The 16600-nt window shown below is 43.4% G+C and overlaps 1 protein-coding gene across 1 annotated transcript in view; it reads right to left on the bottom strand.

The window, feature by feature from the left end:
* CAMK1D (calcium/calmodulin dependent protein kinase ID) overlaps positions 1 to 16600 on the bottom strand; it is a 230183-nt gene that overhangs the window by 34843 nt on the left and 178740 nt on the right. The window contains exons 4-6 of the mRNA XM_049814469.1: positions 13796 to 13934; positions 9256 to 9382; positions 74 to 149 (exon numbers count right to left, since the gene is read on the bottom strand). Coding sequence (XP_049670426.1) covers positions 74 to 149; positions 9256 to 9382; positions 13796 to 13934 — 342 coding nt within the window. The remainder of the gene's footprint in view (positions 1 to 73; positions 150 to 9255; positions 9383 to 13795; positions 13935 to 16600) is intronic.

The following is a 16600-nucleotide window of genomic DNA, read 5'->3' as shown; positions in this document are numbered from 1 at the left end:
GGGTAACTATATGGTGGGAGAGTATGTTGCAGGTCCCCAAGCTGCCTGCATTGAAAACCCAACAGATACTCACAGGATGTACGCAATGACCCCGATAGACCAACAGTCCACGGCTTTGCTGTAGGGTTTCTGGGCCAGCACTTCGGGAGCTGAAAATAAAAAGCCAAACAAGCACACGTTACAAGACCAAACATTTGAATGTGATCAAGAGGTAGGACCCTGAAACTTGAGTTTCCCTAAGACCTTCTGTTGCCCTTCACATACAGCCCTTGCATTTGCAAATATCCTAATGTTTTTGAAGCTCATATTCTCACAAAGAAGGATGACTCCTGAATTGGAGCAAATTCCCCATTTTCTGACTCCAAGGACAGAAAACAAAACCAAGCACAGAAAAATGCATAAGAGGCAGAGGGGTATCACCTCCCTGTCAGAGGAACTTCAGGAGACTTGGAGGAAAACGAGGTCGAGCTTTGCACCGGTGCTGAGATGCACGTTCACCTGCTGCCAACCTGGGGGCTGCAAGAGGCAAATCAGAAAGTGCAGCGTGCCAGGGAGGTGATAAGGTACCTCTGCAGGAGAGGAAGGAGAGCTGTCCCCACACCTCTCAGCTGCTGCCTTCCAAAGCCTGCTGGATGTCCGAGTCACAGGGAGTCATTTGTCCTTCTGCCTCTGAGAACGCAGACTCCTCAGAGGGAGAAACGAAAAGTAGCAGGAATGGGACACATGGACAAAGGAACTGATCCTTCTGCCTCTATAGCTGTCAGCCACCATGGTCTGAATTTTGCTAGAAGTGAGAGCCTGGGCATCTGTTGAAACTCTTCATGGGTCTGCTTTCCTATCTTAACACCAGTGAGAGTTAAAAAAGTACACTTTTTTTGTTTGGGAGCCTGGAGTATTAAGTTTTCCCTGTTAGGACTTTCAATGCGAATGCTTAAACCTAAATTTTAAAACCCTGTGACTTTAATCTTTTTTATGTAAAGAGGCTTTTGCTTTTTTCAAAGCAAAATGTCCACAGTAATGCAAGAAATCACTGAATGTGGCATTCCTAAAGCAGACTTGCCACACTGCATTTTAAAAAGCACAGTATTTCCTCTGAGTACTTTGGAGTTCAAATGCTGCAAAAAAATCATGAAGGGGCAAGTCCCAGCAACAATATTTCTTTAGGGTTACACCTTCCTCTGCTAGGAGTCTTACCAACATCAAAGCAGTTAGTTGCTCGAAGAAAAGCAAAAAAAAATTGCGAAGCAAATAAATGTATTGACACTTGAGCTTCACATTTAGTTGCTACAACTGCTTTGGTGTACTGGTAAGGACTCTTCAAAGAGTTATCTTCTTAAGCTAGACAAGTCAACAAAACTAAGGTCAAAACTGCCAGGAAGGAAGGGAACAGGAAGCAATAATGAGAAACAGAAAAGACTTTCTGGTGCTTGGGCATGAGAGCTTGTAGAAGGGATTGAAAGGAAGACAGTGCACGAGACAGATGAGGGCATCCAGATTGCATTTCCACATGCAGCAGAATGATGGAAAGGGTCAAGTCACACTGGGGACACATTGTAAAAAGGAAGAAAATCCAGGGGAATGTGGGTAAAAATATAGCTGGCCGCCAGATTATAAAGACTCTTGAAGATTGGGATATGCCCCAATCTGCAGCACTGCGTAAATATTACCCCAGTCTTCAAGTCATCCATCAAACTGGGACCACTGCATGTATAAGAAATTAAAAAGATGGTTCTGTTCATATATTGTTAATCCTAATAAACTGTTGCAATGTGTGAATACTCCAACACCTATCCACTATGTGCCAAAGGAGGTTTCTTTCCACCATACCTAGCGTGAACAGCTCCTACCCTGGCCCTAGGTGCTTCACAGAAACCCGCACCCCAATTCTGAGAAGCCCCTGACTCCTTCCAGGACATGGGCACACTGTTGTAGTATATCAAGATAAAGGTTAAAATGTTCTTACTACAATAGGGGAGAGAGCTGTGGAAATGTAAAAGGTGACCAAAATACTACTCTTTTTCCAATGGCTGGGTCAGGGTCTGTGTGTCAGCTTGGTGTGGTCGGTCTGGTGGGCGTGAATTTGAAGACAAACTTGGGATAAAAGAATAAAGCACTAGAAAGCCATTCCTATTTGGCCTGCCACTGCCTCCAAGATAGCCTGGCAAGCTGGGACAGTGGCAAATTTACATTTACCTTGCATAAAACAATTGTTCCTCAAAGTTGCTCAAGACAACCTTCTCAGACAGCTCTTGTGTCCTTCAATCTGACTCTTTTCTTCCTGATTCACCAAAACTTGCTTCCAAGTTTTCCTCTAAAAAGAACCTTTTTTCAAAATGTGCATCAAGTGGACATGAAGATGATCAGAGAGAGGGCTGGAGCACCTCTCCTATGAGGACAGGCTGAGGGAGTTGGGGTTGTTCAGTCTGGAGAAGAGAAGGCTCCAGGGAGACCTTCTAGCAGCCTTCCAGCACCTAAAGGGGAGCTACAAGAAAGCTGGAGAGGGACTTTTTACAAGGGAGTGTAGTGATAGGACAAGGGGTAACAGTTTTAAACTGAAAGAGGGTAGATTTAGACTAGGTATTAGGAAAAAAATTCTTCCATGTGAGGTTGGTGAGGTGCTGGCACAGGTTGCCCAGAGAAGCTGTGGATGCCCCATCCCTGGCAGTGTTTGAGGCCAGGTCGGATGGGGCTTTGAGCAACCTGGTCTGGTGGAAGGTGTCCCTGCCCATGGCGGGGGGGTTGGGACTAGATGGTCTTTAAGGTCCCTTCCAACCTAAACCATTCTGTGATTCTATGATTCTATGAAATAGGGTTTGTGAGAGTCGGCTTCCTTTTTTGTTCCACGCCTTGTGACTGAATTTTGTGACAAAATATGCAGAAAAAGGGAGTTAATTTTCCCCTGTCTTTAGGTGATTAGAGTCTTCCAACTCTCCCAAATTCCCAATATTTTATTCACGTATCTGACTGTCTGCTCCTGTTTGCATCATTTTCAAGAGTGGTAAACATTATACATCTTATAACCCCCAAAGAAAATATTATGCAAATGGCTCCTGAGCACCACAGATCCTAGTGAGCTCCTGACATTATACAGATATACCACATTAACATAACAAAAAACAAATCTGAGATGAGGGGATGTGAACTATATAAAGATTCTCCCTCTTAAAACATCAAAGCTGTGCTGGGGTATTTCTCTTCGTTTTAAAGGAGTGAAGGGCACTGATAACAGTCAGTTGCTGCTGCGGATGGTGGCTGTGAAGCAGGTAAGAACACCATGGGATCAAGCCCAAAGCAAGCGTGAGGCTATTACCTTCTCTTTGGTAAACTTTAATGAAGAAAGGCAGGAGGTTTAAATAATTATTTGAAGGCCAAATGGCTGCTTTTGATTTTTTGTTCCAAAGAGCAGACATGCAACAGGAACAGGAGAACGTAGCTAAGCATCATCTGTCTCTGATATATGGAAAAGACGGAAATACTTAATGAGCTGAAAAACAAGTCAGAGGAGCTCTCAGAAATGACGGTAGATCAGTGCCAAGAGGCAAAAGCAGGAGACGCAATGAAAAAAAACCAAGAGCTGACGGCATTAAAGGATCAACACAGACGGCTGAGGAGACAAAACAGCAGTAAGGAGATGGGGAAAGTCAAAGCTCCCATTTCTGGCGCTGGGGAAATGCCAGCTGAGCAAAGGCTTCCAGTATCGCACCTCCCCAGGGAATCACTGTGAGCTCAAATGCTACACAACAGTCATCCAGAGACAGGAAAGTCGATGAAGCAAACCTAGACCCTTTCTTCACATCCAGGAACTGTGTTTCAGGCCAAATCAGCATTGCTACCAGCAACACGTGGCAGGTAAAATGTTGGCAAATGGTCCCAGGACCTCATCCCACCTGCAGGTACGTGAAGATGTGCTTCCCAGGCCAGTTGACCTGCTGTTTTACAGTTAAGGGTTTTTTTTATTTAGTTATGTTTCGGTTTTAATAAGAGAAAAAATTAAGAGTTGTTTCAAATGGAGGTTTTAAGAAAAGGAACAGAACAGGAATGTTTGGAAACCTTTCAGAGCATTATGCCATTACCCCCAGTGAGCACAGCTATGCTAATAAGCTCCCTAAAAATGCAGCTGCTGGATGCCAAAAACAGCAATCCATGTTCTTGCAAAGAGCTCAAGTGATGGCGATTGCTCCGATACTTTAAGCCTGTTGAACAAACTGCACAAGTCATGAGGGTGCCTGTTCTTCATACCAGCCTCATACTTAAAAGTGATTCTCCTTCACTCCCATGATGGTGCTACTCCCAGCAGATTTTGCTGTCCCACAAGAACTCGGTCTAGTTGTATTTTCTGTGGTTTATATGGCTTCCCACAAGCTGCATGCCAGAAGGAATGAGGCATTTGAACAAAGGGTGGTGGTTTTGAAGATCCCCATAGGAGTGACAAATCAGCAGGCTGCTGAAAATGTGGGAGGAATAGAAAGATGTAAATAGGGTTAAAATGACCAGGGACCTGCTTATATTGGGCAGGGACATAGCTCAGCTGGCCAAGAAAATTGGCCTGGTGCAAGCCAGGACTAGTAGTTCAGCTGGTAACTATTTTAGTGCCAGTTTCCATCACGTAGGCAAGTCCTACAAGTAAAGAAGGGGGAACATGAACGGGCTGCACAGGTACCAGATGGCCATGAAATCCGAGAGGGAAGGTGACAAACGGGCAGAATTTGTAAGGGACACCAAAGGGAGATGGTGCCAGCCCTGCTGCTTAGGCCTCTTGAAGGTACCACCTCAAAAAGATGGACAGAGAGGAACAACCCTGCACCATTGAGAAGGTGGTTGGATGCACGAAGGACCAACCCAGTCCCTCTCCTGAAGCCAAAGACGGTGCAAGAGCAGTGTGAGCTCCTCTGCTGCCATTCAAAGTGTCTTCCTCACGGTGCAAACGGGCTAGGAGGCATACGAAGCAGCTTCATCACAAGACCAGAGTGCCTCTTCCACTGACTCCTGGGATGAAAACAACGTCTTTCCCTCTTTCACACAGTCCTCCAGTGTTCATCTTGTCGCGATCGGCCAAGATTTTGAATTTTGGGGCTGTTTCTGAAGGACAGCAGGATTTCGGTGCAGTGTTGCTGGCTGCTTGTGCTCCTGCTGTCCCTGTTTCATGTTGCTGAGTCAGATTTAGACAGCTCTCATGGAACACAACGCAGCTAGAGCCACACACAAACAAAACCCATTTCAGGATACAGCAACAGAGCTGAGCAATCGCACTGTCATGAGCTTATGCCTGAGCAAACCCTGGTGAGAGCAGTGCTCATGCTTTATTTTTACTTTATTATTCATGTTACCACCTAAACAACTCCCTGGGTTGCTTTTTGCTAATAAGGATATTCCAAGGGCTTATTGAATATTTTCAAACCTTTGACTCAAAGGATAGTGAGTAAGTCAAAATTCAACATGGAAATCTGTTGCTTACTTAAATGCTTTGGTCTTGCGCAGGGCTAAGAGAAACGCATGGCTTTGATATGATCTGAAATTGCTACTGGATTTCTGACCGAGCTGAAAGTTGTGAAATGACCTTTCATAAAAGTGCTACAGAAAACAAAATCAGTAGGTGAGGTGGGCTGTACGGGGACCAACCACATATCCAGGGTCCAGCCCAGTACCTATGACAGGGAAATACAAGAAAATTTTACTTGAAGTTGGGTTGGGACTCGGAGCAAGAATTTTAAATCTCAGTAGGATTAAGATATTAGCCAGCCACAAACACAGTTCATAATTCAGCATTTCTGCAAAAGGAGATCAGATTTCCCGAGACAGGCTTTCTAACATTTTTTCCAAACTTTTCAATGCTCCTAAATGTCTTGCAAGTCTAAGTCCTACCTGCAGAAGTAACCAAAGCTTTTGAGAGACCAGCTCTCATGGAAAGTCAGTCAGTGAGACCTAATTCTCAAACAGCCAGAATCTCTTTAGAGGAATTTGCTGAATGACTGGAGTCACCTCCTGGTGAGTGCCCAACTCAACACACCTCCAGGATGACTCATTTTCAGGCAGTTTTGAACACCTTCTTCATCAAAATCAAGTTCTTATAAATGGTCTCAAGCTGAGCAGCCGGAATCTATGCTTTAAAATGATAAATCACTAATGGCTTATGCAGATCTTGCCCACAATCATACAGATAATTCAGGATTTTGAAAACACCACTTCTCCTCCAGTTTAGATGATGGGGTGGGATCCATGCAAGTCAGTCCACGTGCGTAATCTGCAATTAAATGAGCCACACGAGCTGCCTCGTTTTACTCAATTTAGGTGCTATCTAAAAGTTGGGCATCTAGTCCCAGCTCATCACCTAGACTCCTTCCGTAACAAATGGAGAGATAAGAGCAGTAAGCAGATAAGAAAATGGAAGACCTTTCATTAGAAGAGGTAGTATTGTCAGACCTCCTCTTCAGTAAGTAAACATTTAGATTTGCATCTTTACAGAAGTGGCTCAGCTAACTGGGTTAAATTATCCTGTCATCTTTTCACTATAGGACCAAAACCTCTGACAAAACTCCTGAAGGGATAAGATCTCTGAATGGTTGACAGTGATTTTATCTGTAAGGCAGAGCCTTAAAAGCTAATGTGCTAATGCACTACTTGTTATGCACGTTTTAGATATACTTTAATTTGATAAGCAATACTTTGATTTTCAGAAAGAAAACTGATATTTTTAAGCAGGTTAAGTATAATTACACCCTCCCTTATTCAATGAATTTCTGAACCACATAAACAGGAATTTAGTGTCTCGGGTGCCACCGTTCTTTGGAGATGAAACTAAGAAAACACAAAGAGTTGAAAGTATATTCTAATCAGGGAAATTAGATAGAAATGATAGGGGGGCTTGCACACTTGCAAATACTTGGGCGGCAGACATGAGTTAAGATCAGGTCTGCTACCAAGTGAGAAGCTTATCCAGCACTTGGCATAGCGGGATCCAACTAGATCCATTTCTGGAGATGAAGTATAAATTGTGACAGATGCTAATGACTTCTCAACAGAGCGCTGGGTGCCTTTGACATGTGATATATGCCTAATTTTTTTCCATTAATTTAAAAGCAAAGTGGTTAAACTGACAAAAATAATTAATTCCTCATAAAATCTTAGAAAATGAGGTGTTCTACATATCTTTAAAGAAAAGCACCGGGAAGTGTGTTGCAAGTAATGGATCCCTCTGGCATGTGTCTGCCCCAGTCCAGATGAGGACACATATTCATGTTGTGCCATTAGGAGGAAGGACTCTTACATTTATTTGAGGGCATTAGGCAGGTGCTGCAAATTGGAGTGACACTGGAAGGCACAAAAGCTTTCAGATGTGGACAAATTGCAGACCACATATGCAGAAGCCACGTCATCAGGTATAACACTCACAGAGGCCCATTTGTGGGTATCGCCACAGTGACTGACAACAAAAATTTTCTGTGCTTGGAAAATGTTGTCTGGGCAACCAATTATATTAAAAAGAAAAAAAAAAAAAAGCAAGCAGCACTAAAGAGGAGCTGTCTCCTGTGCAAAAAAAGAAATACAACAAATATTTGAAGAGGTTTTCTTTGTGAGAGAGGAGAAAAAAACTCCTGTCAGCACTTGAGAAATAAGAGGCCGTGACCTCTTGAACTGTGATGAGTAAATCCTGCGTTCAGTAAGGTAACAACAGGCCTGGAGGCACTTGTGTAGCTATCAGCGCCCAGACCATGAGTAATGAGAGCTCTCAAACATCTCTGAAAGCACTACAATTCGTGGCACATGCTCTGAGAGCTTCCTCTCCAAAATAGCAAGTTTTCTTACGCTGAGAGGCCATATGAGATCACTCAGTGCCCAAGCAGAGTCCCACTCCCTCTTTTCCATCAGGGCTTCAGCAAACACCATCTGAGCTTCCCTGTGTCTCACAGACTTATTCTAGTCAGTGCCCATTTCGGAACAAAATAAAACATGTTAATTAAGGACAGAAAAGCTGACAGCAAAAATTATGAAAATTGCCATTTCAGCTCAATTCCTGCTAGTGCTTCGGAAGAAGATTCCCAGCCTGGTGTGATTGATTACACGAGACAGCTCTTCAGGCTGTACAGAGTGCATCCTGACTCATATGTCTTAAAATAAAAAAAAGATGGGCTGATGGCTTCACGATGGGAAACCAGAGAAACCTATTCCTTTTCCTGATGTTATCAGGATAGAGTATGTCTGTGCAGCGTGAAGATAGTGCCTAGAAAAAGGTATTCCTGGGACAAATCTGGATCACTGAGTCATAACCGCATAATCTGTTTGAGCTCTCGCACCATGGTATCATCAGAGCTATGAAAACAGGTGAGGTGGCAGCTGCGAAGCAAAAGGAGCCTCTGACTGCTGGAAGACATCAAGTCTTTCCTGCTGGAAAGATCTGAGACAAATTTATCCCTGGGGAAGCCACTGTCATTTTAGTTTCATGTATTTCATGGATGCCCCAGAGATTAATTTTTAATTTTACCATCTCAGCCAGCTAGCTAGGTATTGTAGGAAGCACAGGCTTGCTGGATCCACCTCATGCATGAAGTAAGCCTTTTAAATAGTGTTTGCTCAAGCAGACCCTGTCATCACCTGCCATATAATTCTCACATTCAGTTACTTTAACTTTTTTAAAAGGATGCTGGTAAACACACTGCTCAACAATAGCCTGGTACAATCACTACTGAATGGACAGAAGACCAAAGAATAATGATAGGAAACAGTTTGATACTGTCCAGGAAGGCCCGAGGATCTAAAGAGCTTTTGCTTACTGATATCTAGGAGTCCGTAACTTAACATGGTTGTAACAGAGGGTGACTGAACATGTCTGAATAAACGTAGCTCTTTCATTTTACTGCCTTCTGTCAGGGGAATCTCACAAATACTATCCTTCATGATTAAAATAATATGTTACATGAAGTAAAGCTTCTTGGTTTTATAGGTGCTTGCAGAATCGATGCATTTGAGGATATTGCTCATGTGCTCCTAATTTAGCTAATTAGTGTCTTTGAGAAAACTCATTGTGCAAAGGACTAAAATTATGAAAGTGAATCCCACAAACCCTGAGCTGGATTGCAGGATGAGGACCCAAAGGAGAAGAGCATACAAGGCAGAGCACCAGCAGCTTCTGAAATCCCTATTTCTAAGGAAACATGTGCACTATGTAGTGGCACTGGGAAACAAGTATTATTCCTTTTTCACTATCTGTCTGTATTGCAGCTGGGAAGAGTGGATGGATAGTATAATCAAGACTCTTACCGACATAGCCAGGGGTCCCGCAGGCTGTGGACATCACATCTCCTTTACCCTCCATCTTTGACAATCCAAAGTCACTGATCATGATTTTTGACTCTTCATCCTGGCTGTAGTAAAGCAGGTTCTCGGGCTAGAAAGGGGAACAAGCAAAATGGGTTTTGAATATGTAAGTCCAGTCACAACATCTCTTGGCTGATGCATTGCATTTAATACAATCCTTAGTTAGAGCATACAGTAATGTAATTTGGTTCCCCTAAATCCTAAAGAGTTGCTCTTACAACCCATATGGAGATCCGCTCCAGACTCCTGTATGGCAACTAATGGCAGAAGCCGACACCTTGAGCTTTGAGCAAATTTCCTGGGATAACAAACTGCTCCTTTGGCACCTCAAATAAGAACTAAGGCTCGTCTTTTACTTGTGAGATGTGTCTGACACATTTTCACTTCAGAGTGATAAAATGGAAGGATTCATTCGAGGGCAGGTAAATATGGTAAATACAGGTAGCGTAATGAATATTTTTTATACAGCATTCAAAAAAGGAAAAAGGACAACGGTAGGTATTAGAGAATTTTTGTATCTTCTCCACTGGAAATAAACTGTTATGAGAGAGGAAATGCCTTTACAGTTAACAGACTTGCAGCAAGGATGTTTTAGCTAGAGCTGATTAGGAAAAAATGCTACAGCACTAAGCGCAGCAACTTGTTTATGCTGAGAGAAAACAAGAATCACTCCACAAAGCCCTGTGACTTTATACCAACATCAGCCGGGTTGGAGAGCCCAAATAACCTCCATCTGCTACAGCATAGTCTTCCATCCATATGTTTTGAATGAACGCTGCTCTACAGCAAAGCTCTTGCTAGGTGCTGTGAGAGCACACTTTTTCCCCTTCTTAATATTTGGGCTTGCAAAAAGGTCCAGCATCTGCTGGCGCTCTGACAGCCTGGTGGTAATGGGGTGCCACTGCACCAGCCCGACCTTGAGGTCCTAATCTGTAAAAGCGACGGATACCCAACGTTTCAACATAGCCCTGGTGTAGACTTTTGCCCAGAAGCTGGTACAAATGCCCACCCGCATGCAACACATTTTGTCTATCAGCCCACTGCGCGCTCCAAGAAATGGCGAGAAGCCGTTGTGGCCACGCAACATCATCAAACTCTTTGGGACGCGTCCAAGCTTGGATTTGTAAGGAGGAGCAATTGCAGGGCAGCAGCACCAGCATCTGTCTTCCCTCCTCCATCGCCGTAACCTCCTGCTCTGGGGAAAGATGGGACGAAGAAGCGCCGGGGAGTGACGTCGCCGTCACCCTACTCTGAGGTTCCCGTTCAGCTTCAAGCGGAGGTTGAAGCACTTTCTGGCTCCCCAGCCCACCCATGAAGCCACGCAGTGATGGCTTTATCCATAGGACACAATGGCCATGAGAGGATCTACAAGCTGCATCCACAGCTGTGAGCCAGCTGGGACTGAGGCAAAAAGGGAAATAATTCTGTTTGTAAAAATGATTATGAAGTCGTACCATTTATGCTTCTTTCGCATGATACTTTGTAAGTCCAGTGCATTAACTGGTCATAACAATGCTGACACTGTTTTCAGACACCACGTGAGACAGTTTTATGCCACGGTCTGCCCTTGGTTTGGAGTTACTCTTGATTTTTACTAGTGCACTTCTGATCTGCTGAGGGGTTGGTAGTGCTGGTATTAAGGGAAAGACAATTATTTCCTAACGATTTCTGCTAACTCACCTCAGGCTCCCACTTACTCCTATTTAGTAAGGCCAAGAAACCCACCCATTTAAAACTTAAACTTGTTTAAAACCCGTTTAATAGAACTCTGGCTCTTCAAGCTGGTTAATTCAAAAAGCATTAATGAGGTGGCTCTGTACCAAGTAGAGCAGCCCCAGCCCTTCAGTCCTTTTGTACATCCCGGACTTCTGTGGACGTCATCTGCTGCCATCTCTTGTTATCTGCTGCTGTGTTACTTCGATTAGAGACTTGGAGCCCAGATCTGCTTTTCCCAACTACAGCAAGTACTATTTTGGTATCTGAATAACACATAATTACAATAAATAATGTTATAGATGTTTTCAAGGGTTGTATTTTTGTAGAGTGGATTCTTTCCCAGAGTTTCATTTTGGGGGATCACAATTCAAAACTTGCACTTATCTTGATATTTTGAGATCATAAAAAGCCTTATTATAGCCCTATTTTTGCCATCATGGTATGTGTGCGCTAACAGAAATTCACAGCAGGTGTTCCTCATATACCATATTTTATGAGTCATTTTAACAACTGATATGGTACTGACAAAGACTTGCAAACAAAAGAAAGAAAGAGAAAAAGAGCTAGTCTTTGCCCCGAAATACCACCGGAGAAGGTTGGTTTGATCTAAATTCAGCATGCCCTTAGATAAACTCTGAAAGTAATTTGTAGATGAATCCACTTCCCAATTACCAGATATCATATTTTATTATAGGAACTTCTAAATAAGATTAATCTGTTTTAAAGTGAGAGCTACAGCCTTCCTTTAAATTATAAAGACAGGAATATTAAGAGCTTGTACAATCAAATATCTGACTTAAGAGGATTGACCTCCCTCCAAAACCTCTGGCTGCAGGAAGAAGTCTGAAGTTATTTCCTATAAATTGAACTTGGGAGAAAGCTGGTCATGTTAAAATGCTAAACACCACTTCCGTACTGAAGTGCGGTGGAAGTCTAATAAATACAAGAATATTTCTATGTACTTCAGCATAAAAGCAGGAAATTAATGGGAACTGAGGGCAACACATGAAGACTGTAGGAGATGGAAGCCTAACCAGTCCCTCCTCACAGAAAACCCATTATTTGGGACTGTCAGGACTAAACTGCACAATACTGAGGAGGAAATATTATTTGAGGACATCAGGGTATATTTTCCTTTGGGGGATTGGAGGTTTTGCCCTAAAAATGTGCCAAAGCAATACTTTAAAAAATATATTTCTACTTTCTGTTATTCTAGTCTATCTATGAAGTGAAGATCACAGGATGCCCACTTCTGGCAGAGGTGTACAGGATGAGGCAAGTCCCTTGCAGCAGTAAGGTGTGGAAAACTTGCAGTCCTATGGGAACGGGCCACACACAGCTACAGGATTCACATCTGGAGTCGAAGAGCAGCAGAAGGAAATGGCTGCATTGAGGCTGCCACAAAACAAGGCAACGTCTGCGGGTCTTGGGCACCGCTCCACCTTGGAGAGCTGTGGTGCTGGTGGTTACACCGGTAATGGGCTCTATTATGGCCCCGCTGCATTGTGTTTTGGGAACAAGCCTGTCATTTATTATTTTACACCACACAGCACTTCACATCAGCGCTAATTTTGGAGGAGATAAAAGGCAAATAAAGAGCATCTCTCATCACCACAATTTTTCATCCATCTTAAGGCGTAACAGCGAGGTCACATTCCCGGCACTACAACCTTCGCTGTGAGGAGACAGCCAAAAATCACAAACATGCAGTTTAATATTAGACTGTATTAAAAATAGGATTAATTTAAAAAAACATTTAATAAAAAGTTGTATTTAAAAAGTAAAAAAAAAAAAAAAACCAAACGCCAAACTTCTCTGCAGCTCTTGACTCCAATAATGTTCATTAAGCCTTTAAATGATATGACTCGTTTAGCCAAATTCCACTCTTTTCACAATGGGACAATTCAAGGCCACAGCATCAGCATCCAGGGAAACTCCTGTTTGGAACATCCCTCCAAAACACAACCAGAGGTGTTATTTCATTCACTGAATTCTTTGTTTCTGACAGTAAGTTTGGTAGAATTAACTAGCTCAGGAACTGAACCCAGAGTTTTCTTTTGACATTTGTATCTTTTTCCAACGTCTTCTGCTAATTTATTATTTAAAATACTAAAGACGGGGAGGTTTAGCTGTGTGTTATGAAATCCAAGGCTTTCTGCTTACCTTAACGACAGTTTAAGATATTAGAAGGAAACAATACAGAAATAATGTTTTGGGTTTTTTTTTGCCAGAAAAGCTGAGAGTTTTTTATGTGATAACCCAGTACAGCTAAAAGGAAAATTATCTAAAAATCACATTGGCACATGATGTTCCTTAGAAGAATTGTTGCTGTTAACAGTGTCTCCAAAAACACTGGTCCAAATAGCATGATAGGAAATCATACAACTCTCCCACACTATCTATTGTTACTAATTATTATTAAATAAAAGTAAATATAGCACTGCAAATCTGCAAGATACTTTACAGCAGTAAACACATCCCAGCTGAGATGAGTTTCCTGCCTTAATGCAACATTTCAGGTCTTAATGAACGACTTTTCCCCCACATCATATGTGCAAAACTCCCACTGTAACAGCATTGATTGCAAAGTCCTCATTAAACCCAGTTACGATGGGAGGATATGGAGCGTTCAGAGCATCTCTCTTACAGTAAAACCTTACTGAAACAGCCAGTCCTAGTGGAGGCTGGACCTACGTGCGTTAGTCTCACATCATTATCCAACCTTCATCACCGCTGCCCGGAGGACCGAGTCACGCCGCGGTCGTACCTTGAGGTCCCTGTGCACGATGCCCATTCGGTGCAGGTAGTAGACGGCATCCAGGACCTGCCGGATCAGGGTGCTGGCGTCCTTCTCGGTGTAGAACCCTTTCTCAACAATCCGGTCGAAAAGCTCTCCCCCAGACACTCTGGAAAACATGACGGGAGGCAGAAGTGTGAGGACATGCTTCGTAATGTGTTTTCTACCTCCCTAAAGGACGGTCAAGGCCATGCACTAGCCACAGGCAGTCCAAGGCTGGAGCTCTGGGAGCTCTCCCGCTGTCCCAACAAGCTTTTGGTGTTGGTTTTCTCACAGTCCAAGGACTGGTCATACTATAACGGAAAATAAAATCCATCACACATCATAGAGTGGTCCAAGATGCACTAGAACTGGCAGAGGGAGATCACAACTGTACCCACCAAGGGCCAGGGGAGCAGACACCGGTTTCCACGCTGTCACACCCTGGTGACCTTTGTATAGGCGAATTCGGTCTGCCCTTCCCGCTGGTGCTGTCCCACCGAGGTTGTAAGGCTCCCTACTACTATGGGCCCTTGGGAGGCACGTTTCACTCCACCGACCAAGGCTTGGTTTTTGCCCTGGAGGAACGGTCCCATTCTCCTTGCCCCACCGGTGAGTGAAATGCATACAGTAGTTACTGCCAGCACCCATAGAGCATTAGTTCATTAAAGGACTCTGGGTGTCTGGCGATTTTAACTGCTCTCAGAGGTCCCCCCCTTTACCCATAGGTGTATGTTCATTTACCAGCAGCCACAAACTCTTCAGGCAGAGCACGGCCTCTGCCTGGCACTGGTAGCAGACAGTTCTTGATGAGGGAGTGCAGATTATCAGCACAATTAATCACCAGATGACACAGATGGGGAAAGGATTCCACAACTCAAAGAGGAAAGAAAATAAAACCTTGACATCCCACTATTTAATGTCTGCTATATTACACTTTTCCTCTGCCCTGCTAGAAATAACACGTTCTGAACCCAATCTTAAATAAAGAATGGACACATTAAAACTCCCTGGAGGAGTATCTGGGGAAACAAAAGAGGAAAGAAATGTCTGAGTAATTGAAATAATAAAACTGTCAGCAAAAAGCTGCCCAACTAGGGTAATAAAAGATTTCCGTTTTAACAAGCAAAACCTATTAAAAAATAAAATGTACGCGATATGTTTTTTCAGCAAGTTGCACCACTTAGCATATCATAAATAGCACAGTAAAACTTTCTTTAAAAACAAACCTAATAAAGGGAAAATAATAAATGATTACAGTCATTAAATACATATGGACTGGGAGCTTGCCATTATATGAACACTAGGTAATTCAGCCACTCCAAGCAATAATCTGCTTGAATAATGCCATGAAGTCACTTTCTAGCGAAGTTTCGACCCCGAATGGAAGAGAAGGCTCCTGCTAAAAATGAACACATTCAACTTCGAAAATGAAAAGCAACCTTGGAAGAAAAAAACCCAACCAACAGATAATGCTCCTAGTAAGCGCTAGGCAAACAAATCAAATAGCTTGCTAAAAAATTGGCATTAAACTGAAACTCTGCGGTAAAGGTGAAGTTCACCCAGGGTCAGAAGTTCACCCAGGGTCAGAAGTCCACCCAGGAGACCCCTGGCAGTACCAGCAGCCCTGGGGCTTACTGGTTGCTGCTGGCAGAGAGAGGCTGGAGCAGCAGTGCCAGGCTGACGGTGGGGCAAGGGAAAGAAGAGAGAGAGAATTGGAGAGCCCGTGACTCATGGCACAGTGGGGAAGGAGGCAGGGCAGGTAGAGGCTGCACCGGCAGAAGTGCCATCTCACAACAACCTGCGCTGAGATGACACCCTGAACATTGCACAGAAAAACTTGTATTAAATCCCTTTCTTTCCTAGTTTCTCACAACAGGAGTTTTATTTCTCATATATATATATATGTATATCCATATGTATATATACATGGGGTGTTGGTCCAAGCTCCTCTCAGCCCTACACCCTTTGCCCGACCCATTGCGTGCCTTGCCGAGGGAGAATGGACACACCTCCGCCTCGGCGTTCACTGAAGGCAGACACAGTTTTATCGAATCTGGCTCCTATTAGCTGACTGTCTTTTTGTATTTCCCCTGCAGACCTTTTGTTTCCCGTGGATTGATTGCACTGAAAATGGAGCCCACGCAGTAATTAATATGACTGAATACAGCACATTTCCCCATGAAAATGCAGTGCGTGCTGTTTTGCAGTTTCATATGGTTACTTTTGTTATATTCAAGAGATGGACTGCTTTAGTAGATACTGATTTACATCACGTGCTTTCCTGCACAGGGACTCTCCCCTTCGGTGTTTGCAGAGACTATACTTCCACAAAAATTTTTTCATTAAAATGACAAAATTTCCCTCCATGCCAGCTCACTCTCCATCCCCCTTAAGCTCATTCTTTAATCAAAAGCTTTTCTTAGTCAAATTTAGTCCGGTGGATCTACTGTACCCAGGCTCAATCTGTTTATAATTTTATTTCAACACACGGAAAATATTTGCAACCTCTTAAATGATGCATTGCAAACCAGAGCTTAATCCAAGGACTCAGGAGGAACAGCCGGTAAGTTCGCAGCCACTTGCTTATTCAGAGAGTCAACAGCATCCCAGGTACATGCAGAGAGTTGAGGGACCCGTGCTCCTATTTATACATGTGGTGACTCCACGTTACGGTACGTGGGATTTGCATTACATGTTTGCATTCACCTATAGATTCTTCCTGCTGTGGGCAAAAGTCATGGCTGGGGTTCACCTCCCGGGGTGCTCTGCAACTCAGCACCCAATGCTATGGCT

Source organism: Accipiter gentilis, chromosome 11 (genome assembly GCF_929443795.1).
Source record: "Accipiter gentilis chromosome 11, bAccGen1.1, whole genome shotgun sequence".
Taxonomy (NCBI): domain Eukaryota; kingdom Metazoa; phylum Chordata; class Aves; order Accipitriformes; family Accipitridae; genus Astur; species Astur gentilis.
The sequence above is the reverse complement of the archived record's forward strand: the minus strand, read 5'-3'. Positions and strand labels throughout refer to the sequence as shown.